The 27,012-nt window shown below is 43.5% G+C and overlaps 1 protein-coding gene across 1 annotated transcript in view; it reads left to right on the top strand.

Annotated features, from left to right (window-relative positions):
* Nucleotides 1–11,218: 11,218 nt before the first annotated feature.
* Nucleotides 11,219–27,012, top strand: part of NFATC3 (nuclear factor of activated T cells 3) — an 80,722-nt gene continuing 64,928 nt past the window's right edge. The window contains exons 1-2 of the mRNA XM_060254514.1: nucleotides 11,219–11,614; nucleotides 25,596–26,721. Coding sequence (XP_060110497.1) covers nucleotides 11,485–11,614; nucleotides 25,596–26,721 — 1,256 coding nt within the window. The 5' untranslated portion in view covers nucleotides 11,219–11,484. The remainder of the gene's footprint in view (nucleotides 11,615–25,595; nucleotides 26,722–27,012) is intronic.

Genomic DNA, 27,012 nt, shown 5'->3' with positions numbered 1-27,012 from the left:
AAAGGTCTAGGCTTAGACTGACCTAGGGTTGAGCATATGGGGATAATGGAAGGCTACCACCATGCTGGAAGATTCAAATCCAATACAAAGGAAAATACTCAGCAGAGAAAATTCATCACTTTTTAAAACAATTAATAATAAATTTAATAGGACACCTATACAAAAAGCATTGTTCTGGATCCAGATCCACTAATGAAATTGCCTATGGACTGTTTAAATTATCCATTAAAATTATTGTAGAAGGGATCCAGGATGATACTTTTGTAAGGGAACCACTGTTGACTTTATCTGTTCAATTTGTACTTGTGAATTTATTTACGCACCTGTGTGTGCTACGCAGTGGCTGGAGCCGTTGCCACCAGCTCGAATTTTTGTGTGTGATTATTTCTCTAATTTTATGTAAGTGTATTTTTTGATGTCATGTTGGAAGAAACATGTCTTTGGATAGTTCATATTTCACAGGAAGTTCTTCTGTGCAAGCCCCATCGAAAGAAAGAATGATGAGGGTGCTGTCAAAACAAGCCCCTCCTTCCCAGGGCTTGTGCCTTTAAGTTCTTTTCTCCAGTCACCTGGCTTTTCTGCATTCTGTTGTCTAAAAGGTAGAAGCACCCCAGGCTGTGCTTGACACACAGTGTTTTGGCTGTGCTTTCCCTCTGTAGCAACCCTGAGATTGCCAGACTGAAACAAAAGCCTTCCCTGTTGCTTCAGGCAATGCAGATGCTCTCTTTTGTCAATGCAGTGGCACCTGTGCCAACCAGGTGTTCAATGCTGTAGTTTTTGGAATAATAGAGGGTGGGGTGGGGAAAACCAACTTCCTACACACCTAAGGGAAGACAGCACTGAAGCCCAAACTGAGAATAATGGAACCACACCCTGTCGCACAGGGAACACCCAGAGTTCCTATTGCTGCCGACTCTGGAATTGCTAGGAGGAGGAACTTACTCGAGTCACCTTGTGTAAATACAACCGGACTGATGTTCACCAAATAATTGGGAGCTTGTCATATTGCTGACATTAGGGTCTGGAAAAAAAACGAAAGCTGCTATCTTGGAAGATTTTTAAAAAAAATTTTTAATGGCAAACCCTGAAAAGAAATAAATAAAAATATAAGAACAATGGTGGCAAGTCTACAGATAAGCATCTGTAAAAGGCTTCCAAGTATCTAAAAAAATTGTCCCAAGTACAATTCTGGTAGGTGTAGCCAATATATGCTAAAGTACTGGATTCAGATCGAAGGGGCAAAACTGAAGAATACCACAAATAACTCAAGTGATTCATTAAAAGACTGTACAGGAATATACAATAAAAGAGCAGTCAACAGTGAGGATAATAATAAAGCTAAATAGGTAAGCTAAGCACATTTATAAGCATTGGTTCAAGATCCAGATGTTACAGAGCAAGACTGGATTCAGCAGGGTTTGAAAGTCCACGACAAGGGTTCCAGCTGGCACAATATACCCAGAGTCAAGAAGTGTCCTAAAAGTTAGATGTAATTCAAAGAAAGGGCTAAATTAGAAAGAAAGGTCTTTCCTTTATGCTCACTGATCCACATTGACATGGTCCTAGTTGACAATCAAATGTATAACATGTGATGTAATTTGATCAATCAGATATGTTGCTAACCTGATGTCTCAACTGATTGGGTGAGTTACCAATTAGACCAGACACTCTGCAGTAGGGTTGCCAGATCCCACCTGGCAACTTGCAGGGGATGGGGGGGCCTTACTGGGAGCAGCAGGGAGGCCCATCCAACATACAGTGACATGTCCACCTCACTGCCCACATGACCTGGAAGTGATGACATCATGTCTGGGACCTCAAAGCAATGCTCTGGTATTTGGAAGAAAACTCTATAGTAAAAGTGGCAGCGGGTGATCTCCCCTCCCCTAGGGGATCTGACAGCCCCGCTCTGCAGCTGCATTGGATCCAATTAAGCAAACACCTTCTTCTACACATGGATTCAGGCACTAATGTAGCCTTGCAGTCTCTTGTGGCCTTCAAACTGCTAGGCCTTATGGTCAGACCAGAGAAGATGAAGACTTCCATGATTGTCTGACAGACTAGACCACAACTAGGGTTGCCACTGCCTGGTTGGGAAAGCTGGAGATTTTGGGGGTGGAGCATGAGAAGGGCTGCGTTTGGGGAGGGGAGGGGAAGGGAAGGGAAGGATTTCAGTGAGATATAATGCAATATAGCCAACCTTCTAAAGCAGCCATTGTCTCCAGGTGTACTGATCTCTGTTGCCTGGAGATCAGTTATAACAGCGGGAGATCTCCAGTCCCCCTAGCTCTACAGAAAAAGCTGACAGGATTCAACCTTCAGCTCATTTTTAGTGGCTTGTTTGAATATTGTCAATTTTACGGTGGTTGTCTTTCTGATTTTATCTTATCATTTCTGCTTTGTGATTAACATGGAGCAGGTCCCCCGGAGGCAGGCTATACATTTTCCAAATAAATCACATTGGTCTGGAACGTTACAAATTTGAGTCAAGCCTTCGAGCAATAAAAACGAGGGCACCTTCAAGCATTGCTCCCCAGTGATTCTGAAGTCACAGTCCTGGGTGCAAACTGAGTGAAAACCAGGACCTATTTTGCACTACCCTTTGTCCCGGTATCACCTTCCTTTTCTGTCCAGGTCTTCTGCCAGGTTTCACACAAATTGCTGTGGAACCACAACTTGACCTGCCTATTTCCTGATTTCGCCCCATGGGTTTTGTCCATGTAGGTTGTTTGATTGTTTTAATATTGCTTATTGGTTATTGTGTATTTTATGTTGTTAGCTGCCTTGAGTCTGCATAGAATTATGGGTGGGATATAAATATAACATAAATAAAAATTAATAAATAAATAGGTTTCATGACCCCCAGAACAGTTGTTTGGGGATGTCAAAGAGAACTCCTTTCTCCTTTCAGCAGCAGAAAAACCAGTGGGATCAAAACCTGGGTCTAACAAACACTTTCAGCTTCAGTTCCAGGTGGGCAGCTATGTTGGTCTGAAGCAGTAGAACAAATTCTGAGCCCAATGGCACCTTTAAGACCAACAAAGGTTTATTCATGGTATGAACTTTCGTGTGCACACACACTTCTTCAGATACTTCTTTATGCCACTGGGCTCAAAATTTGTTCTACATCAGTTCCATTGGACTCACATCATCGCCGCGTACAGTGAGCATCACATTCAACAGCCTGTGCAGCTATATTTTAATTAATCCACTCACTTTGCCGCTAAGTGATGTGGCAGCTGTTCTTACAGTTCTTATCTAAGTGTCACAATACACTGTGCACATCGACGATGGGATATTTATGCTTTTGTCTCATATTCAGACTAAATTACTTTTCTTAGTGATTAAGCCCTATAAAATGAGCACTCTGCAAATGTAACTGAAAAACAACTGATAAATGATTCAAGCACTGTGGACCGTTGGACTCCATATAAATCTCAAGTAAGGGGCCCCCAAGGATGTGGAGATCCAATTTTCTCTTCCCCCACTGCCCCTCCAATTCCACGCTCGCTTTCCTCCCTTCACAGTGATTCTGCCACTGTTCCACTGGGATCCATCTTTTTATTTCTGTTCTACAGACATGTTGTCTCCCTTCCTGTCCCTCACACAACTACCTAGCTGCTTTTTTGCGGACATGAAGCTGCCTAATTTGGAGCCAGATCACTAGTCTAACAACTAGGCCAATTCCGCACTAGACCTTTAATTCTGGTTCAGCCCTGTCCCCAAACTGACATTCTACACTTGAATCGTTATATCATTGAAACCAACTCAATGGGTGATAACAGACGGGTAGTTGGGGAGACTCAGAGACACTTCAGAAACTTACACAAAAAATCCTTGCAAAAGTGAGCATCTGTTGCCCGGCCCCATCCCATACTTACCACATCTTCCAGTGGCCTGAGAACTGCTCAAAAAGCTACTACTGAGCTGCACGCCAGTCACCTCTTCAGCATTTGGATGGGGAAGTGTGCAAATAAGGCACCGTGGTAGTGTGTAATCCCCAAGCCGCCCCAAGCTGGCTTTTTTGTTTGTAAAAACTACCCAGAGCGCTTGAGCTCACGAGCACATGAGCGCTTGACTTGTTGGGAGAAAAAAAAGAGCAGTCCGGCCTCTGAGGCTCCCCTTGCCTCTGATCGCGCCAAACCGCCTCACAGACTAGATGGGACCACGTTGCCGGGAAGCATGTTGAGGGTTCAGGATGGCTCTTTTTGAGCCGGCCAGATTTGGGACATCTCTGACCTACCCCTGAATGCCCATCTGTTATCATCCTTTGAGTTTATGATTATATTATTCTAGTGTACAAAAATCAGTTTGGGGATAGGGCTGAACCAGGATTAAAGGTCTAGTGGAATTTCTACTCCAATTGGCAGTGGTTCTCTAGATCTCCTGTCTTCACCATCATCTTTTCCCTGACCCTTTAAGTAAGAAGTGCTGGGAACTGAACATGGAGCCTTATTCATGCAGCCAGTGTTTAACCACTGAGTCACAGCCCCACACTGTCTTTCTCCCTGTTTGCTCTAGCATACCCTCCTTTTTCCTCCCCCCCAGCTCTTTCCTCCCTTGCAAACCTCACGTTTTCTCTTCCTCCTGCCTCTCCCTGTTTAGACTTCCCCCAAACTCTCATTTCTTAAACAAACAAACAAAACAACCCCCACAGGTTTATGGCTTTGCAGTTATCATTTCCCATTTTGTGTTGCTGCAACAAACTCACTTGAAGTATTTTTATATACTTCAGTGTCAGTGCAAACCCACCCCATCTTTAAGGACACATTCCATGTAAATGTGCAAGAGCATGGGGTAGTAGTTAAGAGTTTTGGACAAGGATCAGGGGAAACCTCTGTTCAAATCCCGTACTCTGCTGTGGAAATCTGCTGGGTGCTCTTGGACTAGTCACACTGTCTCACAGCCTCACCCATTTCACAAGGATGTCAGTAGAGAAAGGGAAAATGTTTTTAAAAATGTTTTAAGCCACTTTGGCTCTCTGTTGGGGAGAAAAGCGAGGCATCAATGAAGTAAATATAATAATGAATACATAAAACATACACAACCTCTAGCATTTGATGTCCATGCGCAGGCATCCTGGCAATGTCATCTGGCCACCCCAGGTAGATATTTAGCTAGAACAGGCCTTGTGCTCAATCAAGGAACGTGGGCAGTGAGTTGCCATAACTGAAGCTGTCACTTAGCCAAGTCAAATGTCCATCCAGACAATAATTGCCTTCTCTAATTGGAAATAACTGTCCAAGGTCTCAGTCTGTCCCAGCCCTTCAGTTTTAGATTTTCATAGAGCTTTTATTGAAGCAGGAACTTCTTTGCATACTAGGGCACCCCCCCCCCCACTGTAGCAAATCCTCCAAGAGCTTACAGGGCTGCTATTACAGGGCCTACTATAAACTCTTGGAGGATTGGCAACATCGGGGCATGTGGCCTAAAATGCAAAGGAGTTCCTGCTACAAAAGAAGCCCTGGGGGGACATGCCATGCATTGAAGCAGGGACCTTCTGTGTGCAGCAGACTATGCAGTTGGCTGCTGAGCTACAGACATTCCACTTCAGAGAGCATGAACACCAAAGTTGGCCCATGATGCTCTCAAAGTATTAGGGAATTAATTGATAAAAAATGCCAAACAATGTGACCCCTCCCCCAATTAATAAATTAAAAACCCCAGTCACAAATGTGTTTTGCTCCCCTTCCCGGGGGAAACTGAAGATAGTTGCCATTGGGAACAGTCACCACTGGGAGCACAGCAGCTGTAAACATCTGCTTTTTTGGTAAATGAACAAGTTAAAAAGGAACTATAGGGATTCAGCCAAGATCAGAGGCAGTGATAGCACCACAAAGCAGGATCAGTCTACAACATACCCCCACATATTTGTTTCTGGTTCAGTGGCTCAAATCAGTCCCGAAAGAGCCCTCCTCCGCCTTGATTTGTTTAGCACTTAAAATAATCGGAAGGTGTTATACAGAATTTTAAAAAGACAAGTCCCTCCTTGCCTCATGGCTCACAAGATGGCAAGAGGAAAGCGGGGAGGGGAGACAGGGAAGGCAGACAGAGGTAAACTGCGGATGGACTCAGGGCTGGCAGATTCAGGTCAAAGGAGCTCACTTAGAGTTGAACTGCAGACTCTTCTGGCCATTGGAAGTCCTTCTCCATGGCAGAAGGAACTGCAGGCAGATGTCAATGCAAAACAGTGGCCCTTTGGATGTGGAAATCCTGCTAAATTCAAACACAAGGAGCATCATTCTGCACATGCTCAGAGGAACCAATCTTTATTATGATTATTATGAAGCTGGTGCAGAACGCGGCGGCTAGGCTGTTGTTAGGGCTCCCGAAGTGGGTGCACATACAGCCGGGGCTGCGCGGGCTGCACTGGCTGCCGGTTGCATACCGGGTTCGGTATAAATTGCTGGTTATTACCTTCAAAGCCCTATATGGTCAAGGGCCTGCCTACCTGAGGGACTGTCTCTCCCCAGAACCAGCTGAATATCCCTGGGTGAAGGGAGGCCAAATTGAAGAACACAAGGGAACGGGCCTTCTCTATTGCAGCTCCACACCTGTGGAATCAACTTCCGGATGAAGTGCAGGCCCTGCGGAGTCTTGAGCAATTCTGCAGGGCCTGCAAGACTACTCTTTTTAAAATGGCCCTCGCTGAATGCTGAGCTAATGATAGATTCGCTGCTGTTGTATTCCCCCATCAATTTATTAAAAACCTGTAATTTAGCACCATAACTGTTAATTTTAATTGGAATGTTGATTTAAATGATGGTTTTATAATGTAGTATTTATTGAATTATGTGATTTTATTGTATTGTATTGAACTAATATGTTGTGAGCTGCCCTGAGCCTGCTTCGGCGGGGAGGGCGGGATATAAATAAAAAGTATTATTATTATTATTATGGTGAGGCACTCTGACTTGGGTGGCCCAGGTTTAGGGCTGCCAAGTCCAATTCAAGAAATATCTGGGGACTTTGGGGGTGGAGCCAGAAGACCTTGGGGAGGTGGAGCCAGGAGCAAGGTTGTGACAAGCATAATTGAACTCCAAAGTGAGTTCTGGCCATCACATTTAAAGGGTCTGCATACCTTTTAAATGCCTTCCCTCCACTGGAAATAATAAAGGATAGAGGCACCTTCTTTTCAGGCTTATGGAATTGGATCCCCTGGTCCAATCTTTTTGAAACTTGGAGAGTATTTTGGGGAGAGGCACTGGATACTATGCTTCAGATATCAGTGTAACAATTCTCCATTATACCCTATGGGAACCAGTCTCTGTAGGGAATAATGGAGTGCCCAGCAGACATTTCCCTTCCTGCCCCACCACTTTCTGATGAACTTGAAGCGGGGGGAGGGCCTCCAAACTGGGGGATCCCCTGCCCCCACCTGGGGATTGGCAACCCTACCCAGGCTGGCACAATCTCATGAGATCTCAGAAGTGAAGCAGATCTCAGAAGCAAAGTAGAGTTGTCCCTGGTTAGTACTTGGATGGGAGACTGAGGAAGTCCATGGTTGCTGCACAGAGGAAGGCAATGGCAAATCACTGCTATTTCTTTTGCCTTGAAACCCTATGAGGCTGCTGCAATGAGCTTGATGGAACTTTACAATCCTCCTTCCAGGTGGGGAAGCAAGAAAGACACTATATATCCCCAGAGGGACTCCGATTTATTGTTGCTGAGGCACTTCAGTGAAGCAGGAAATATTATCTTTATTATTGCAAAGGGGAAGCAGGAACAGCACTTTACGCATCTTCAGAAGCAATTCACCTTTATTATTTGGGGATGCAGGAAAGGCTCTTTGCACATCTTCAAGGACATTCATATTTTTATTATTTGAGTGCTCTACTGGTAGGGTTGCCAGTTCCAGACTGGGAAATGCCTGGAGATTTTGGGGGTGAATCCTGAGGAGGGCAGAATTTGGGAGGGTATAATGCTCTAGAGTTCAATGAAACAGAATGCCAGTGGCCATTTTCTCCAGGTGAACTGATCTCCATTGCCTGGAGATCAATTGTAATAGTGGGTGATCTACAACCACCACCTGGATGTTGGCAGCCTTATCTACTGATGATACAGGAACTCCTAGGGTTGCCAGATCTGTGTTGGAAAATACCTGGAGACTTTGAGGGTGGATGTGGGAGAGGGCAGGGCTTGGGCAGGGGCCTCAGCATGGTGCAATTCCATAGAGTCCACTCTTCAAAGCAGCCATTTTCTCCAGGGGAGCTGATCTCAGCTGTTAGAAGCAGGAGATCTCCAGGGTCCATCTGGAGGCTGGCAACCCTAGAATCCACTCTGCACATTCTGAGAGGCATACACGTCTTTATTACAACTGCTCACGGTCCAGGACTGAGGTTCGGCTTTTTCAAAAATTTAAGTATAATTTAATCACCAGAATTTAAGGTATCTGCATTTAAGGAACGGAGCTCTGACTCACAAAGCTCGCGCTTAAATAAACGTTGTTAGATTTCAGGGTATTGCCGGACTCCTGTGCAGTTTTGCTACAACAGAAGAATACAGTTCTTCCAGAATTTAACGCAATTGATGCGCTCTGCTATAATCCACAGAAAGCTACCAGGAACCATATGCTTTCTGTACACAAAAACCTCCATCCAAACTACAACTCCCGAGAGGCTAGAAAAGGGGACCCACTACCACATGATCCTCACGCTCTTCTGTTTTAATCACGAGATGCTAGTCTAGTCTTGCTATACGTCATCCGCCAAATGAGATTCAAGGGGGAGGGACCTAGTGGACAAAGCGTTCACTGATGGGAGAAAAGAGTTTGTGGGCGTGGCTAATTCAAACGCAAAGGTTGAAACGGAGACCACCAAAAGCCTGACGTCAGGGAGAGGCGGGACTCACACCCACCAATGAGCGGGGATAGACAACGGGCGGAGCAAATTAAGGGCGCAGAGCCTTTAAGGTGGCTGCTAGCTGTGCTATAGTCGGGTTAATTGGGGGATTTGAAAGGCTGGAGCTTTATGGTCGCCAACCTCCAGGTGGGGCCTGGAGATCTCCCGCTTTTACAGCTGTTCTCTAGCTGGCAGAGATCCACTCCCCTGGAACAAATGGCTCTTTTAAGAGTGGACTCTATGCCATTGCACCATCAGGTATTTTCCAGCTCCCACTGGGCAACCCTACTCCCTCTCTGAAGACGCCCATAATTGCATCCAGTGAGCAAAATACTATCCGGTGATGGTTGTGAAAGTTAAGAAGCAACATTATTTCAGTGTTCCCTCTTAGCTGAATTAGTGTGAGCTAGCTTACAGATTTTTAGCCTCCAGCTCACACATTTTTGTCTTAGCTCAGGAAGGATGACCCCAGAGCACACTAATTTATGCAGTTGCTCCCAACTTTAATACCAGCAGCTCACAAAGTAGATTTTTTGCTCACAAGACTCTGCAACTTAGAGGGAACATGGTTCTCTAACTCTCCTTAATTCACGCTACGCGAGTCATAAAAGGCATACGTCCGTTTATTTACGCTGCAGCAAGGCCTAAAAAGACTGATGCGAGGGTTTTTTTAAAACAAATATTTTTGCTGCATTAGGTTAACTGCCGAACTTTATGCATGTTTTCTTGGAAGAAAGGCCCTTGGGCTCCCATGGAGCTCTCTAGTAAATGCCTTTAGGACTACATCCTAAGAAGACTGCCACTCTGCATGCAACAATATAATTTGTCTGAAAAGGGAATAAAACTAAGGGTAAACAGGCTTAAGAGTACCTGTATGAAAGTAGCTGAAATGATGTCTCCCATCCTCCATTGCCCCCACCCTCACCAAAGACAGTACCAGTAGGCGCAGTCCTAAACTGATAACTCAGAATCTTGTTCAGGTCTACTCAACGGGATTTACTCCCAGGAAAGATGCATTTGATAATATTTGTTCTCCTGTGTTTAGTCTGTAATTCACACCAAACCTTTTGCTTCTTCAACTCCCTCCCCTCTGTAATTTTCCTTGCAAAGATTCCCAAAACGATTTTCTCTTCATATACCTAAACTCTCTGACTCAGGAAAGCTTATCTTGAATCAACTTGAGTAGTCTTGAAGGTTTCAAATGACACTTCTGTTCCTCTTTCCTTAAATGGACAAACATGGCTACCCCCCTCCATGGTAGCTTTCAGGTTGGTAGCCATTCTGATCTGAAGAAGCCTAACAAAGTTTGAGTTCTGTGGCACTTTTAAGACCGACAAAGTTTTATTCAAAGTATAAACTTTCCTGTGCACGCAGACTGCCTCAGATACAATGAAACTGAAATTACCAGTCCATATATATTGGTAGAGGGTGAGCAGTAAATTAACATACAGCTTAATTAAGATGTTTTAACAGATTCAAGGACCAACCTGGAAAAACACGGTGAAGGAATAAATATGTCAAACTTGGAGAATGTTGGGGCAGATGCAGCCTTAACTGTGGAATGCTGAGCGAAATTAACTGAGACCCTGCCATCTGTCCCCTCAACATGGAGGCGACCTTACAGCATCTTCTTTGCAGTGGTGTGATTTAGGGCCGCCCCCCTTTTCTTGAATGGCTAACAGTGCAATCCTAAGCATAGTTATACTCTTTATCCATGTACGTGAATGGATTTGATTTGATTTATTCGATTTTAGCCGCCCCACGAATTTAGACGTAGAGTTATCAATTCCATGTTGGGAAGTTCCTGGAGATCTCGGGGTGGAGCCTGGGGAGGACAGGGACCTCACTGGGGCATCATCCCATACATTCCACTAAGCCAAACAGCTATTTTCTCTCTAGGGGAACTGGTTTCTGCAGCCTGCAGACCAGTTATAATTTCGGGAGATCTCCAAGCCCCACCTGGAGATTGGTAACCTTAGGGGGGGGGGTGTCATTCCATTGATGCTTGCACGGCCAGCCCGGCTCCCCCTTGGCCAGCCACCTCGCTTCGAAGTGGGCAGCCGTGTTGGTCCGAAGCCGCAGAACAAATTTTTAGTCCAATTGCACGTTTTGTTGCTCTTAAAAGGTGCCACTGACTGGACTCAAACTTTGCTTCCAGGCCGCCCCCCCCCCTACCCCGACGGTGAACCGGACGTAACGCGTATAGTTGCGCCCGCGTCGTCTTCCTCTCTTTGGGCAGCCAGTTCGAGAGACGGGACAAGGGTGGCGAGCCGGAGGCAAAGGCAGGAGGCGTGGCCCAGCGCGCTGCTGGCCGGGGAGGCGGGGCCTGTGCCTTACCCGAGGTCGCCTCCCCCTCCCTGCCCCCCCCCCTCCGGCACTTGTGAGTGACAGACGCGCTCTGAGGAGCCGAGAAGGCTAAGCGCCGCCGCGGCCGTTGTTGCTTTCGCCCAGTGTGTCGCCGGCGCCACCGTCGTCTTCCTCCTCCTGCCCCGCTATGAGGCGGCCTTAAGGGCGGGGGTGAAGCAGCCGGCCCGCCGTCCGTCCTTCTTTCCTTCCTTCTTCCCTCTCCTGTCCCCTTCTTGCCTCAGTCCAGCGCAGCCCGACGCGGCGGCGGGGTCTGGGGGCTCTGCTCACCCGGCCCCCGATGACTGCGGCAAACTGTGGCGGCGCCAACGACGACTTCGACTTCAGGCTCATCTTCGGGGAGGACGCGCAGCCCGGCCCGGGGCCGCCGACGCCACTACCACGCGCGCTTGGGCCTGCGGCCGCAGCAGGTGCGCCTCGCCGAGGGACGCGGGCGACGAGGCTTGCCCGCCTTTCGCGATTTGGAACGGGGAGGGGGGGGAGAAGGAGGGGGCGGCGCCCCGTGGCTCGGCGGCAGAGATCTGCTCTGCAAGCAGAAGGTCCCGGGTTCGACTCCTCAGCTAGAAGGGAACGGGCAGGAGTGGGACGCAAAAGTCCTGACTCCGTACATGGCGGCTTCGTGCATCTGCATTGCATGTCCGGAGTTCAAACCCTGGCATCCTTAGCTAGAAGGAGCAGGCAATAGGCGAATGCAGAAAGGTTTTATTCGCACATGGTACCTTCCTGCAAAGTTTGGGTTGATTTTTCCTGAGGCTGTGGCTTGGTAGTTGAGCATCTGCTTTCCCTGAAGAAAGTCCCAAGGCTTAGTTTTCAGCACCTTCACTTAAAAGAAGCAAATAGCACGGAGATTTAAAAGTCTTGACTCAGTATGAAACCGGCTTCATGTGAAGCTTGTGATTATGGTTGATTCTTGATAGGACCCTGGCTCAGTACGAGAATATCTGCTTTGTTTGCAGAAGATACTTTGGATTCAGTCCTTGGCATTTCCAGTTAGAAGGAGCAGGGGATAGGGGGATGCCAGAGGCTTGGCTTAGGTCTTCATGTGAAACTTGTGTTTGTAGTTGTAGTTCATTGACTGGTGATCTGCATGCTAAAGATCCCCAAGTTCAATACTTTTTGAGATCAAGTAGTAGGGAATGTGAGAGGGACACAGGTGGAGGAGATAGTATTTTGACCTTGGTAGACCAAGGGTTGAGCTGTTGTTGTCTTTAGCTGGGGATCCCCCCCCCCCCAATTTCACAAGTAACAGTGACTATATGTACAGTCTGTGCACAATGTGGGCTTGATTTTTGCCTTTATTCCTATGTTGAGTAATTCTCATGTTACATTTAATGCATGTGCAGCTACTCTGTGATTTACACTTCACATTTTTCCAGGTGTTGGTCTCCAGTTTCATTTGTAAAGTGAACACATGTTGACTGTTTCTTAGAAACTTGTAACGTGAACAAAGCTCATATATTTGTGTGTAGGATGAAGGTGGGATGCTGTGCACATGTATTTGGAAGTGGACCGTTTAGAATCTGATGGGACTTATTCCTGCTTCAGCATGTATAGAAGTGCAGCTGTCAGCTCCATTGCTCAGTAGGACTTGCTTCTCAGGAAAAGTTGCCTGGAGATGGGTTGTGCTTTTGCTCTTGGTGATTTGTTTATGCCTGTCCATGTGTGTAGGTTGAGTTTTGCTGTGCCTTTCTTCTGAATAAATCTGTTCTGAGTAAATCTGTGTAAAGTGCAGTACTATGCTGGCTACAGAGGAAGATGGCTAAGGGGACATGGTAGAGATTTATAAAGTCAGAACTCAGAATAGAGAGAAGAAAACTCCCCAAATACTGGCCCTAAATGAAATTGGTGTTAGTAGATTCAGGGCAGACAAAAGTGCTGCTTCTTACAAAGCTTAATTTAACTCGTGGAATGCATTGCCGCAGGGATATGGTAGTATCCTCTAGCATGGGTGGTTTTAAAAAGTGAAGAGATGCTCCTGGACATAGGTCCATCACAGACAACTAGCCATGGTGATTAAGGGCAACTTCTGCATACTCAGGAGCTAAATGTCTGAATGCCACTGTTCAGGGGCAACATCAAGGGAAGGCTTTGGTCTAAATTTGTGAGCCTCCCAGCGCAACTGATTGCCTATTGTTTTTCACAGGATGCTAGACTAGATTGATTACTGATCTGATCTGGCAGAACGCCTTTTTATGTGGCATCACTGGACTTGTTTCTGTGCAAGTTTAGATGTTGGCTGTTGTGATTCTGTTTATGCTTCATTGGGAATAAATCTTGGTTAATACAGTATTGTACTTTTGAATAATCACACACAGAATCAGGAGCCTGCAGTCACCACTGCATGCTTGCTTAGTGATAAGTCCCTGGAGGGCCTCTGTGTTCTTGTTCACACATGTGGCTTTCTGGAACTCCTGCTCATCATACTCCCTTGATTTTTTTCTCTCTCCTCCTGGTAGTGGAAGCTGGAAATGATGCTTGTCTTTTCTTACATTAAGTGTATCATAATGGATGAAACTTTTGGATCCTTGATAAAGAGAAAAGTTTGAAAAGCTCTGCCAGCACTGTATGGGCTCTTTTCAGAACACAAGAAGCTTCTTTCTACCAAGTCAGGCTACTGATCTACTTAGCTCAGTGTTGTCTTTACTGACTGGAGTGGCTCTTCAAGGTCTCAGGGCGGGGTTTCCCCTTGCTCTTCTCTCTGTGATCCTCTTAGTTATCAGGGATTGAACTTGGGACCTTGTATGTGCTTTGCATACATTTATCTTCTCTTACCAAGTTATGGGATCTCCCTTTTATGAAGCTTCCTATCTCATTTCAATTGAGTAGCCTGGGTGCAGGCTTAAACCTGAGACTGGTGACTAGAATAGGTTTGGACTTTTGGTCATTAAGGGCTGGAATGTTGTCTGTGGAGTTGTGTTCACATATGGAAAAAATAGGGAGCCCTGTGGTTCTTGAAGGATCCCATAATAAGGCATCTTGTTTATGTAGCAAGTTTCAAACAGATATAATAACATATCTCAGGCCACCTAGTGAGTTTTGAACTGGGCACTTTCTAGCCAGTGGGTTTGTTACAAACTTAGCAATGTTAAATCTGTCAATCTCTTAGGGAGCATGCAGTGAAAGAATTATGTGAAGTATCTTGGAGCTGTCTGGATTCTGATAGTTGGGTTTTGGAGATGTTTGGTTTGTTTAGGATAGGCGGATGGCAGTGAGGAAACACAAAGTGGTCTATGTGTAGGTGATTCATAGGGTGCTTTCAATTTTATGTTCCCAACAAGTCTGTGAGGTAGGTGAGGCTAAGAGAGAGTGACCTAAGCTCACCTAACTAAACTTTATTGTGAAGTGGGGTTTGAACCAAAGTCTTCCAGATCCTAGTTTAACATACTAGCCGCTTTATCACACTAGCTCTCCATGGAAAGTTCAGAAAAAATAGGAAGGAATAATTCTCACTTTGATGGAACATGGGCTTTCACTGGCAAGCAAAATTGAGCTTTTGAAGAATGTGCACTTGAATGCTGGGAATCTGTCCCTCCCTTCCCACCCACTAAACTCTTAGGTGTGGGACAATAGCATATCCAGAACAGAGAAGCTTTGAAGCAAATGCCTGAAGATTATAACAAGTCCCCCCACAATTAAAAAAAATCATTAAGTGTGTGACAGAACCAGGAATTTTGCTGGAAACCTTCCTGGAGTTTCGTACCTTCTAGGCAGGCTATCCATGGGTCTACCTTGTTGTAAGAGAGATGGCTGACATTTTATCATGTGGCTAGTAGCCTTCAAGAGCCCTGTAGCGCAGAATGGTAAAGCTGCAATACTGCAGTCGGAGCCCTCTGCTCACGACCTGAGTTCGATCCCAGCGGAAGCTGGTTTAGGTAGCCGGCTCCAGGTTGACTTAGCTTTCCATCCTTCTGAGGTCGGTAAAATGAGTATCCAGCTTGCTTTTGGGAAAGTGTAGATGACTGGGGAAGGCAATGGCAAACCACCTCGTAAAAAGTCTGCCATGAAAACGTGAAAGCAATATCACCCCAGGGGACTACTTTTTTTTTTAAAAAAAACCTTTAGTAGCCTTCACTTCTCTCTTAGTTTTGCTGAAGAGTTCTTTTTATAGCTGGCACTAAAACACATTTTATGTTCCTGGTGAATTAATGACCCTTCAGCAGAAAAACTGGATTCTGTTGCAAATCTGATAAGATGTTAATTCTTTTTATGGGAAAATTGGGGAAACAGATGCAAATATGTTTCAGCAGTTTTAAAAATTTTATTTAGTGAATTTTAAAATTGAAGGGATTTTTGCTTCTTGAAATGACTTGACATGAGAATCACTCTTATGTTCTTGAATGTAGTATATTCACACATTTTTAGACTATTAGCTCAGAGATAAGTACCACTGTACTATTGTTCTAACTTTATATATTGTCAGATCATAAAACCATTAGTCCTTAATGACTGAAATACTATAAGGCTTACTACTGTACTCAGTAAGAATCTAAAGAAGCAGTCAGTTCATTTATGAAAATTGGCTCTGAAAAAATTAAGATTTTATGATACGTTCGTAATAGAAATAATCACAGTGAATGAAAAAAATGGCTTCATGCTGTCCAATTTTCATTTTTGGTGTATACCCAATATTTAAAAAGCTGTCTATAATAAAAGGTGTGTTTAAAATATAGCAGAAACTTTTGTATTTTTGGAAGTTGTAAAACATTTGGCTGTGTCAGTTTCTGCAAGGGGAGGGGGAAGATTAATAGCTTCCCAGTGTATGCTTGTGACTTGAATAGCCTGTAAATGTAAGTACCTGTAAAATGTAGCCCAGTTGCTTAGAAAACCTGTATGAAGCCAGGAACCTAAATTGAAAACAGTGAACATATAACTGATGCTGGGTAAATAAAGTTCTAGTACTTTGGGGAGACCAACAGAGAATATGCTTCGTTAGTATGACAAAGTATGCAAAATACTGGCTAGTGTTTTAAGTTCAAAGGTGATACTTCTCTCTGCCTCTGTGTTGCAGTTTTCTTAATTGTACGTCAGGCTTATAGACAGCCATGTATGTGCCTGGTGGCCTGTGAAGAGTAAGAATTACTTCCAAGTGACCCGGCCAGAAAACCTTTACAAAGTGGATGAGAGTCTGTTCTTGTTTGCTTTCAAGCTACTGATGTATTGCCTATTACTAACTTGTGTGGGCAAGAAGCTAGTGACTTTTGTGGATGTATTTGAAAATCTTAAGAGCTTGTAGTGTTCATATTTCATTGAAACCAAGGATACATGGTGTTAAAAACTAGAAATTGAAGCATAGTTTAATAACTGAGCTGTAAAGCATTGTAACCAATCAACCTGGACATCATGATGTTGACGGTGGAAAGTGCTGTCATAAATATCTTTCAGGGGTACCAATTTCTTGTAACGTCTAGCCTAAGTCTCATGGTCTTGTGTTGAGTAATTTTCTGAACAAGCAGTGCTGTATGCAACTTAGCATTTTCTGCATGTCTCTTGTGCCTAAGTGCTTGTTTGCTTCTCATTTGGTGTGTGTGGTTCAGACTTCCATTTTTGCAGGGATATTGCATCTTTTCCTGCACTGAGTGTGATATTTTATCTCCCCTTTAACAGCTGCGTGGTGGAATCAGTTTGCAGTTGGGAGCTGTGGTGTTGCTAGTTGTGACACAACCATCCCTCACTTTTTATGCTTGCACTGTATTGGGGACTTCTGTTTTAATTTTTTTCATTGACTTTTTGGTGCTGGTTATATACTTGCATCCACATATACACATGTAGCAATTTTTTTCTTTGAAGTGGCAAGAAGAAATATAACATTTCCAAAAGACACTGAAGAAATACTTATTTTCCTATCAACCTAAACTTTTTACTGCCTTAGTGACATAAAGCATATAATTTATAACTGTAAAACTGTACTAGTTGGCATATTAATGCAATTTAGAAGTACAAATGCCTTAGTTTTCTAAAAGCCGAACTGCAAATATCAAGCAGTATGCTGATGAGGAGGCATAAAAACCTCTTGAATAAATAAATATTCGTAGCTGCAGACTCCTGTGCCCTATGCCATCTTAACATGTCCATCTTAGTTTTTGCTGTCTGAGAATTACAGGGGTGGGGTTGAATTTGAGAAAACAGATTTTGTAGTAAACACTGGAAAGTGTTATTTGGACAGAAACACGGTCTCATAAATGAACAATAGGATTTCCTGTTTCTTTGGAGTTCAGTTTTACAAGTCTTTAGTGTATCATCTTTGAACATTATAACCTATTCATTGCTGCTAAAATGATTTGTGTTTTGGCAACAAATTATCTTCAAAATATCTCTGGTATATATGGGAATTATCATCTTAGGCTGTAGATTGTTCTACATAATTTTTTTTTAAGACAATGCATTTTGAGTAAAGAAAACCTTGTCTTAAAAAGCATTTCATTCTAAAAGAGATAAAGGTTTGTTTGTGTTTTAGCACTCCATCAAACTTACCATTTTTTTCCATTGGAAAACTGGTTTTCCTGGATATTTCTTTTTCTTTCCTGGGGCCTTCACATCTCTAGAGACAAGCAGCTGAAAGCTTGGCTTTTAACAATGATGTTGTGTCATTTCCTTTTATTTGGGAGTGTTGTGTTTCCTCTCCAGTCGGCTGGAGCACTCATCTGCTGAGTGAGTGAATAGGATGTTGTGCTATAAACATTAAAAAGGGAGGTAGGAGAATGTGTTGAGCCATGCCATGTACGCCTGGCAGTTTTGGAACTGGAGGTCATTTGAAGAGTTGTCAGTTGGCTTGGTGCATAGTAAGTAATTAAAAGGTTCTAGGTAACTGGGTATTAATTGAGGTATGATTAGACTAGTGCTTACATGTCAGTCCTTGGGTCACTTTGTTCTTCATGAATCAGGTTGCATTCAGATGTAATGACAAACCATAGCTTATTATTACTGGGAAATCCTGAAACTCACATGTTCTCCCACCTCGTTCTTGCCCCGCTTTGGAATTGGAAGACTTGTTGGGATTGCAGACCTCTTCTTTTTGCAAGGGGAAAGGAACTGCTTTAGCCTGTAGACGTCCAAGGCTTGTTCCCCAAATGACAACCATGCTTGGGTACTTATTGTCCAGCAGAACAAAATTCAGTTATAGAATCAGTGTAATCAGTGTCCTGTTACTGCCCGTACTGCTGATGTAGTACTACTAATAAAAACAGGACTGAAACTAAAATAGCCCAAACTGTTTATATAATAAAGTATTTCACAAAATTCAAACTGTTATTTATGGGAAGTGCAGGATGCTTCTCTGACTGTAGTTAAAACCGCCACCAGGAGTTTTGCATCATCAAGTTTGTTAACTGCAAATGTCCTGCACTTTTTTTTAAAAAAACCCACAAGATTCCAGTTCTTGGGCTAGAGTAATCTCTTTTGGATCCCAGTTTACTTTAAAGCGCTTTGAATTTTGCTGAGTCTTAAAAGGGCAAAACATCTCTCTTTAAAGAGAGATACAGCCTTTGTTCTGTAAATACATTGTGGGGTAAATGCATTGGAGTGTGGAGTAACCGTTAAGATAGGGCCAGAAGAGACCTACTAAAGTAAAGTTTTAGCATTTAATTTTTTTGTACAGCTGATGTGGAGTCTGGTAACATTTTTACCTGGTAATAAAACTTTTTGGGTGAACACACGACATTTTCCTTGTCTTTGGCTGATTAGAGGGGGAAGGCACTTTATTTTTTTGGTTTTAATAGTTCATGAATGCAGAGAGATGTATAAAGGTTGCAAGTGACCATGTTTCATATGGACCCATTGGTGTATGTGTTGATTTACAGAGCAGCATAAGTAAAAGGCAGCTTCTGCCCCAAGCAGGTTACAATTGAGATCAAACTTATTATTATTGAAATAAACCATAACTTTTTGAGTAATTTTTAAACAAAATATATATTTTATTGGAAAACACGAAATGTTTACAAAAATCAACTGGCACATGCAATTTAGAAAAGAAACTAAAGATGAATAATTCTACTGTCTCAACTTTGGGTCTCCATTAGTGTATGCTGAACCCAGCCTTCAGACTTCTAATAGGCTAAAAGCCAGCTTTTGTACAGTCACATCTGGATTGGATTTATGAGAGACAGCATTTACTATTTATTTGGATTACTTGGTGTATGCAATTTGCAATACATTCATTAAGCACCAAAATAACATTAAATCCATTAAAATAATAATAAATAATATTAATCAAAGAAGTCACATAAAATGCATAAACTCAGGAAGACCTTCAAACAAACAATAAAAGAGCTTCAGAACAAAACAAATACATTCTACAAGGCCAAAACAGAAATACAATAATGTTAACTAAACAAAAATATTTTCACCTGGGGCAGATCTTTAGATGCTGGCCTTAGCAGTTAGTGATGTCGTTATCTGAGACACAAACTTATCAAACACCACTCTGTATCAAAAGGATACTTCTGAATGTTGGATTTTGCTTTGAGAGTCTTGGCAAATGAGTCTTGCAGACTAGGACTTAGTGAAACTTTTACTTGAGACACTATGCAATGAGAAAGTTAACTTTAAAGCTGGCCTTTTTCATTTTGTTGTTAATTACTAAGGCAAATTAGGTAGGGAAGGAATAACTAATTCCACACATGGAGGCAAGATAACCACAATGGCACTAACACTGTTGTGGAACAGCCCCACTGACCTGTGAGCACCCGTTCCATTTTGGCCTCTGAGGCATCAAGACACTCGGTGGCCATCCTGAGTCTCTGCCCAGTGATGCACCACTCTCTCAAGTCTGCCTGTGTCTTGGAAGTTTTCTTTCTCCTCTTCTGTACACTGCCCCTACCTGGTCACTAGCTGGAATTCCCACCAAGAGGGCCAGCAGTCCCAGCTTCCTTTCTTTGTTGCCATTTTACTCTGCTTAGTGCCCATGCTTCCTGCTACCCAACAACTGGTTATTTTGGGGATGGCTTATTGCCCTTGAGACACCTGGGAAAACAGCGATCTAACAACCACCTGCCTCCCTTCTCCTTGTGCCTGTTTTAGACAGTGTGCTCAAATAGTGAAGGGCTCTGTGGTATGGAGAGCTGCTGCAAGCGTTTAAAATGGAAAAGGATTTATTGAAAGTCTCATGCATATACACTACACAATAACAGACTGAGCAAATAATACAATGAAAAAGTGCAACCATGACGTCCTCTATCCCTCAGCCCTGCACATGCCCTATCTGATCTTGTTCTAAGGCTTTTAACTTAAAAGGTACAGCATTCTAAAGTTTACCATTACTTTGGAATAGTCCCGACTGCCTGCCCTTTTCTTCCACATGGCAATGGCTTCTAGCCAAGATGATGCCCAATATGAGAGCTCTTTCTTGCCATCTATTTCCAGTTGAGGTTGGGAAAAATAGACCCCATTCCCTCAATACCAAAAAATGTATCTCCTCTGCCTGCTCCTCTCCCCCTTTCTTTCCTGAAGTCTTCAGGAATATGCAATCTAGCCTCCCACATACCAAGTTTCTGTTAACTTCTAAATGTCAGATTCCAGCTAAGGTGTGTCTTTATCTGGTAGTGGAAGTTACAATTGAAATTATAGTTGTACGATAGGAAAGGGGAAGATGGAAACAACGAAGGGGAAAGTGAGAAAAAAGGTAAGGTATTGAATTTGTATAAGGGCATTTTAATGTTAGCCTTCACTTAATTTGAGGTTAAATCCTAGGTTTTTTGGAAGATCTAAATTGAGAGGAGGACCCTGCAGTGAAATAGTTGGTACAATGTAGGTGCATTGGTATGAGGTTTAGACCTAAGGGAACTCATGAGAGAACTGCACTCTCAATTTAAAGATATCAGAGATTTTCAGGTGACTGAGAAGAGTAGTTGGGGGGAGGAATGAAGTGGGATTTGAGGAGAAAAAAATAATATGAGATGGTGCCAAGATTATGGGGAGTTTTAAATGAAAAGAACAGGTCGTTCATGTTACATATGGAAGTGGAGGGGAGTCCAATGAGGGGCATTCCAGTGTCTGAGCAAGAGAGGTGAATGATTGTGGCTGTTGAGTGTGACGGAAGGTGTGATTAAAGGAAGATAGTTACCATAGTCAAGGTGACCAGGTCAGGGAAGATAGGTGATTGCTGTCTTTTCTGCTGATGTTGCTGCTAATTAGAATTATCTGGATTGATCTAGTCCAGCCACAAAGAACTGGATGTATTAGAAGTGGCACATTCCAGAGGAAGCTTGTGCTGTTTGAAGATTATCTGATAGACACAAGTTTGTATTCTGCTATCCAGAACATGTTCATTCAAGATAACTAAGGTATTGTAGAAATTCAAGGTAGGAAAAAAATCAACAGTGTCCAAGAGGGTGAATTGCCTTCCCCCAGTCTTTCTGTTTAAAGAATTCTCTCCTGGAAAATTATCAGTAAGCCTTGGTTGGTAGCATTTCTTTGCCTGAAAGTTGGGAGCAAGTTCCCCGCAGTATAATGCACTTGATGGTCACAGCTGCATTCCTACACAGTTATGGCTCTTTAAACTTTTCATGAAGAATCTTTTGTAACTCCTTTTAGTTTTGCTTCAGCTGATGTATACATTTGCATCTGATTCTTGTGAAAGGGAGGCATTCAGGCTTATGACAAAATTGAGCAAGGTTGTGAGTCAGTGAATGAAGTACCGAGATTTCAAGTTGGTAACTGAGGTTTAAATCATAGCTTAGCCCTAGCTTTCTAGTGGAAATGGTTCCCGCTAAGCTTTTGTCTTTCTGTAGAATGGGAATTGCAGGGACCTATAGTTCGCACATGCAAGGCACAGAAGTAGCAGAGACATGAAAAGGTAAAATGGACTTTAGATTATAGGTGAACAATAACAATTTCTCTCTGTATATAAATATTTCAGAAACCTCCCTGCAAATAGGAATCAGTAAAACGATCAAAGAAAGGGATTAGAAACTGTTTTCCTGCTTTTTTCTGTCTGCGTGTAGTTTATGTGAAGGAATACTCACATAATACTCGGGGAGGGACGGTGGCTCAGTGGTAGAGCATCTGCTTGGGAAGCAGAAGGTCCCAGGTTCAGTCCCTGGCATCTCCAAAAAAGGGTCCAGGCAAATAGGTGTGAAAAACCTCAGCTTGAGACCCTGGAAAGCCACTGCCAGTCTGAGAAGACAATACTGACTTTGATGGGCCAAAGGTCTGATTCAGTATAAGGCAGCTACATATGTTCATATGTTCAATACTCAGAGTTTGAATCTACCACCTTCAGTCTGCAGTGGTGTAATTCCTACTTGATGAATGCACTCTGAGGGTGAATTCCTTGTGCCTGAAGAAATGCTACCCTGAATCCAAGTCATAGTCTTCCCTTACGTCCAGTTACTACAGTAGACTAGAAAGCCTGTGTATATATTAAAGGATTTCAGGATGTCTGTTTAAAAAGAATGCTTCTGATGGTGGCAGCAAAAACCTTTATCCAGAAGAAAAAGAAGAGTTGGGTTTTACCCCACTTTTCTTTACCATAAGGAGTCTCAAAACAGCTTCCAATCTCCTTCCCTTCCTCTCCCCACAACAGGCAGCTTGTGAGGTAGGTGGGACTGAGAGAGTTCTGTGAGACCTTTGAGTCTGGCCCAAGGTCACCCAGCTGGCTTCATGTGGAGGACTGGGGAATTAAACCTTGGTTCTCCAGATTAGAGTCTGCTGATCTTAACTATTACAACATGCTGGCTCTCTAGTAACAATTTGTGATCAGTGTTCCCTCTAAGCTGACTTAGTGTGAGCTAGCTCACAGTTTTTTTAGCCTCCAGCTCGTACATTTTTGTATTAGCTCAGGAAAAATGGACCCAGAACAATCTAATTTATGTAGTAGCTCGCAACTTTAATGCCAGTAGCTCATGAAGCAGAATTTTTGCTCACAAGGCTCCACAGCTTAGAGGGAGTATTGCTTGTGATGTATTACAGCTGCACCTAAAACTGAAATACAGTGTTGTCTGCCTTCAGGTATATTGGTCAGAATAAACAACAGTACTTTTTCAGGGTTGGTATGTAGTGTTTATATGCTGTTCTGCATTAACCTGCTACCTTGCTAATGATTCAGCTGTGTATATATACAGAATTATAGAAGAGTTTAGACCAGAGGCTGCTGCTTTCTGGGGTGTCGAACTCATTTGTTATGAGGGCCAGATCTGACATAAATGAGACCTAGCCAGAATGGGCCATGTATGACACAAAATGTAATGCCAGGTAGCAGAGTTATAAACTTTATAAAGGACACACAAACACATTTTTTCCCCAAACTTAAAACATGCTTAAAATCTTTAGCACGTGTTGACCAAATAGAGAGTGCCACCCCCTCCCCAGCTTTCATACCCTTCCTTGAGATTTTGCAACAAACTGTGTTTAAATTCCAGCTGGGCACAAATGAGTGTGTTCAAGTTTTGTGTGTTGTGGAAGGAATGAGAGCTGTATGCAGGCTTATTTACAAATTGATTAGAATTTAATTGCAGTTTGATGTGACTTCTACACGCAGACATAAAGTTTCCTTGCATAGTTGCCTGGAAGAGATGCAAATTTGCCTCTGGTGACCAGTGTGTGTGTGTGCTTTACACAAGGGTGGGCTATGGTCTATCTTTATACTAAGCAGTCTGAATAGCCCAGAGTAGCTTGAGTTTATCAGCGCTTGCAAACTAAGAAGGGTCAGCCATGAATAGCACTTGGAAGGGAGATTGCCAAAGAAGACCAGGGTTGCAAATGTCCTCAGCTCATCTCTCACCTTGAAAACCTCATGGGGGGTCATTGTAAATAGGTTGTGATTTGGCAGCATATCATTATTATTATCAGGAATTCATTTGCATATTAGGCCATGCCCTCTGACATCACCATTGCTTCACACAGAGGTTTTTGCATATTAGGCCACACTCCCTGCCACCAATAATAATAATAATCTTTAATTTGTATCCTGCCCTCCCTGCTGAAGCAGACTCAGGGCAGCTCACATGGCATAGTATAATATGCTACATTTCAACAGTTAAAACAAGATGTATACAAAACAATTTACAAATCATAAATACATATTATTATCTTAAATTAAAACCAACTAATTAAAAACCAACTGATTAGTTTGGTGCTAAAATCTCGGTGTTATCCATCATTACAGTTGTTCCGTGGTGACAGCTTTCTTCTACAGTGAATTCCATATTAGGCAAAAGCCAGCTGGAAGAGAGTAGTCTTGCAGGCCTTGCGGAACTGGGTAAGACTCCACAAGGCCTGCATCTCCTCTGGCAGCTGGTTCCACCAGTGGGGAGCTGTGAACGAGAAGACCCTTTTCCTGGTGATTTTCAGTTTGGCCTCCCTCGGCCCGGGGACTGTCAAAAGATTTTGGGAGCTAGAGTGCGGTACCCTCTGGGGAATGTATGTGGAGAGATGGTCCCTAAGGTAGGCAGGTCCTTGGCCATATAGGGCTTTAAAGGTGATAACCAGCACCTTGTAACGAATCCGGTACACTATTGGCAGCCAGTGCAGTTCCCGCAGCCTCAGCTGTATGTGCTCCCACTTAGGGAGCCCCAACAGCAGCCTGTCTGCCGCATTCTGCACTAGCTGCAGTTTCTGGGCTTGGCACAGGGGCAGCCCCATGTAGAGTGCATTACAGTATTCCAGCCTCGAGGTGACCGTTGCATGGATCACTGTTGCCAGGTTGTTGCGCTCCAGGAAGGAAGCCAACTGCCTCGCCCGCCAAAGATGAAAAAAGGCAGATTTAGCAGTGGCTGCTATCTGGGCCTCCATTGACAAGGCAGGCTCCAGTAGCACCCCCAAGCTCTTGACCTTGCACACCATTTTTAATGGTGCACCGTCAAAGGCTGGTGGGATTTCCCTTCCCAGAGCGCCACAGCTCAGGCAAAGGACATCTGTCTTCGCTGGATTCAGCTTCAACCTACTCAGCCTGAGCCACCCTGCCACAGCTTGCAGTGCCAGGTCCAAATTTTCTGGGATGGAGTCAGGCCAACCATCCATCAGTAGATAGAGCTGGGTGTCATCAGCATACTGGTGACAGTTCAGCCCATACCTCTGGGCAATCTGGGCAAGGGGGCGCATGTTGATGTTAATTAAGTGGGTGCCTCTGGGACAGTTCACCCCCATTCCTGTGCGTTCCTGCTCAAAAAAAGCCATTATTATTATTACTATTACTACTACTACTATTATTATTTAATATCTTCATTCATGAGCAGCAATTCATGGTTATCTGAAAAGTCTGAACTAAGCATACTGAGGGAAGTCATGGTATCACAGGATAACATTAGAATTCTGCAGCAGGCCAACAATTTTGGTATTGTTTGGTTTATAATAGAAATGCTTGGAAATGTTTGGCTACTGCTAAGGCAATAGTTTTAAATGTGGATAATAATGTGTCTATAATGCTCTTCAATGTCTGTCTTTGCTTTCCTTTTTCAGATCTTGATCCAGAAGATTGTGCATCTGGGTGTATCTTCAATGTAGACCATTCGTCGTCATCTGTAAATCATCCTATTTGTATCCCATGTCATGGATTTCAATCACACCCTTCTCCTTTGTCTTCACCTACTAGACTGCATAGTCATAAAGGTTATGAAGGATCATGTGAAATACCAGAATCTAAATACAGTCCACTAGGTGGTCCTAAACCCTTTGAATGTCCTAGTATTCAGATTACATCTATATCTCCTAACTGTCATCAAGGAATAGAAGCCAGTGAAAATGAATTGCACACCAATGGCCCTCAAAATGAATATATGGACAGGCCTTCGAGGGACCACTTGTATCTTCCCCTTGAGCCATCTTACAGGGAATCGTCCCTCAGCCCAAGTCCTGCCAGCAGCATTTCCTCTAGGAGCTGGTTCTCAGATGCCTCCTCTTGTGAGTCGATCTCTCACATTTATGATGATGTGGATTCAGAGCTGAATGAGGCTGCTGCTCGATTTACCCTTGGGTCACCTTTGGCATCTCCTGGAGGTTCTCCGAGGGGTTGTCTGGTAGATGAATCTTGGCAACCACCTTATGGATTTGGTCATGCCTTGTCACCCAGGCAATCTCCTTGTCATTCTCCTAGGACTAGTATCACAGATGAAAATTGGCTTAGCCCTAGGCCGACTTCAAGACCATCATCAAGGCCAACGTCGCCATGTGGAAAACGGCGACACTCTAGTGCTGAGATCTGTTACGTTGGTTCACTTTCTCCTCATCATTCTCCAACCCCATCCCCAGGTCACTCTCCAAGGGGAAGCATAACAGAAGACACATGGCTAAATTCTTCTCTCCATGGTCTGACACCTGGCCTTTCATCATTTCAGTGTTGTCCAGAGACTGACATCCCTCTTAAAACAAGAAAGACCTCCGAGGATCAAACTGCCATTATGTCAGGGAAAATAGAGCCTTGTCCTGAAGAACAGGGTAGTTTATCACCATCACTTGAATCTGCAATAGAGGATAGCTCTGCATCCCCACACACACTGAAAAAAGATTTGCCTGGTGACCAATTTCTTTCTGTTCCTTCACATTTTACCTGGAGCAAACCAAAGCCTGGCCACACTCCTATATTTCGGTAAGTGGTAAGTGGTATAAGGACAACAAAACAAGGTTTACTGCCTCTTGGGAGGAAGGTTTCAAGTGCATATGTGTGTTCATACTGTAATATGCTGAGTTTTATTAGACAATAAAGGTATTTTGCAGTAAACAGGTCATCTGATGTTTACTAGATCTTATTATTTATACAGCCATTTAAGTTGTTTCTTAAATAGTCTGCAATTCTTCATGTATGTATGGAGATAATTCATGTGATAACAACACTGTGTATAGGTTAGTCACAGTGGCCAGACAGTCTCAAATATCTACC

This window comes from Heteronotia binoei, chromosome 14, assembly GCF_032191835.1.
Source record: "Heteronotia binoei isolate CCM8104 ecotype False Entrance Well chromosome 14, APGP_CSIRO_Hbin_v1, whole genome shotgun sequence".
NCBI classification, from domain to species: Eukaryota; Metazoa; Chordata; class Lepidosauria; order Squamata; family Gekkonidae; genus Heteronotia; species Heteronotia binoei.
This window is presented reverse-complemented; position numbering and strand designations above follow the sequence as displayed.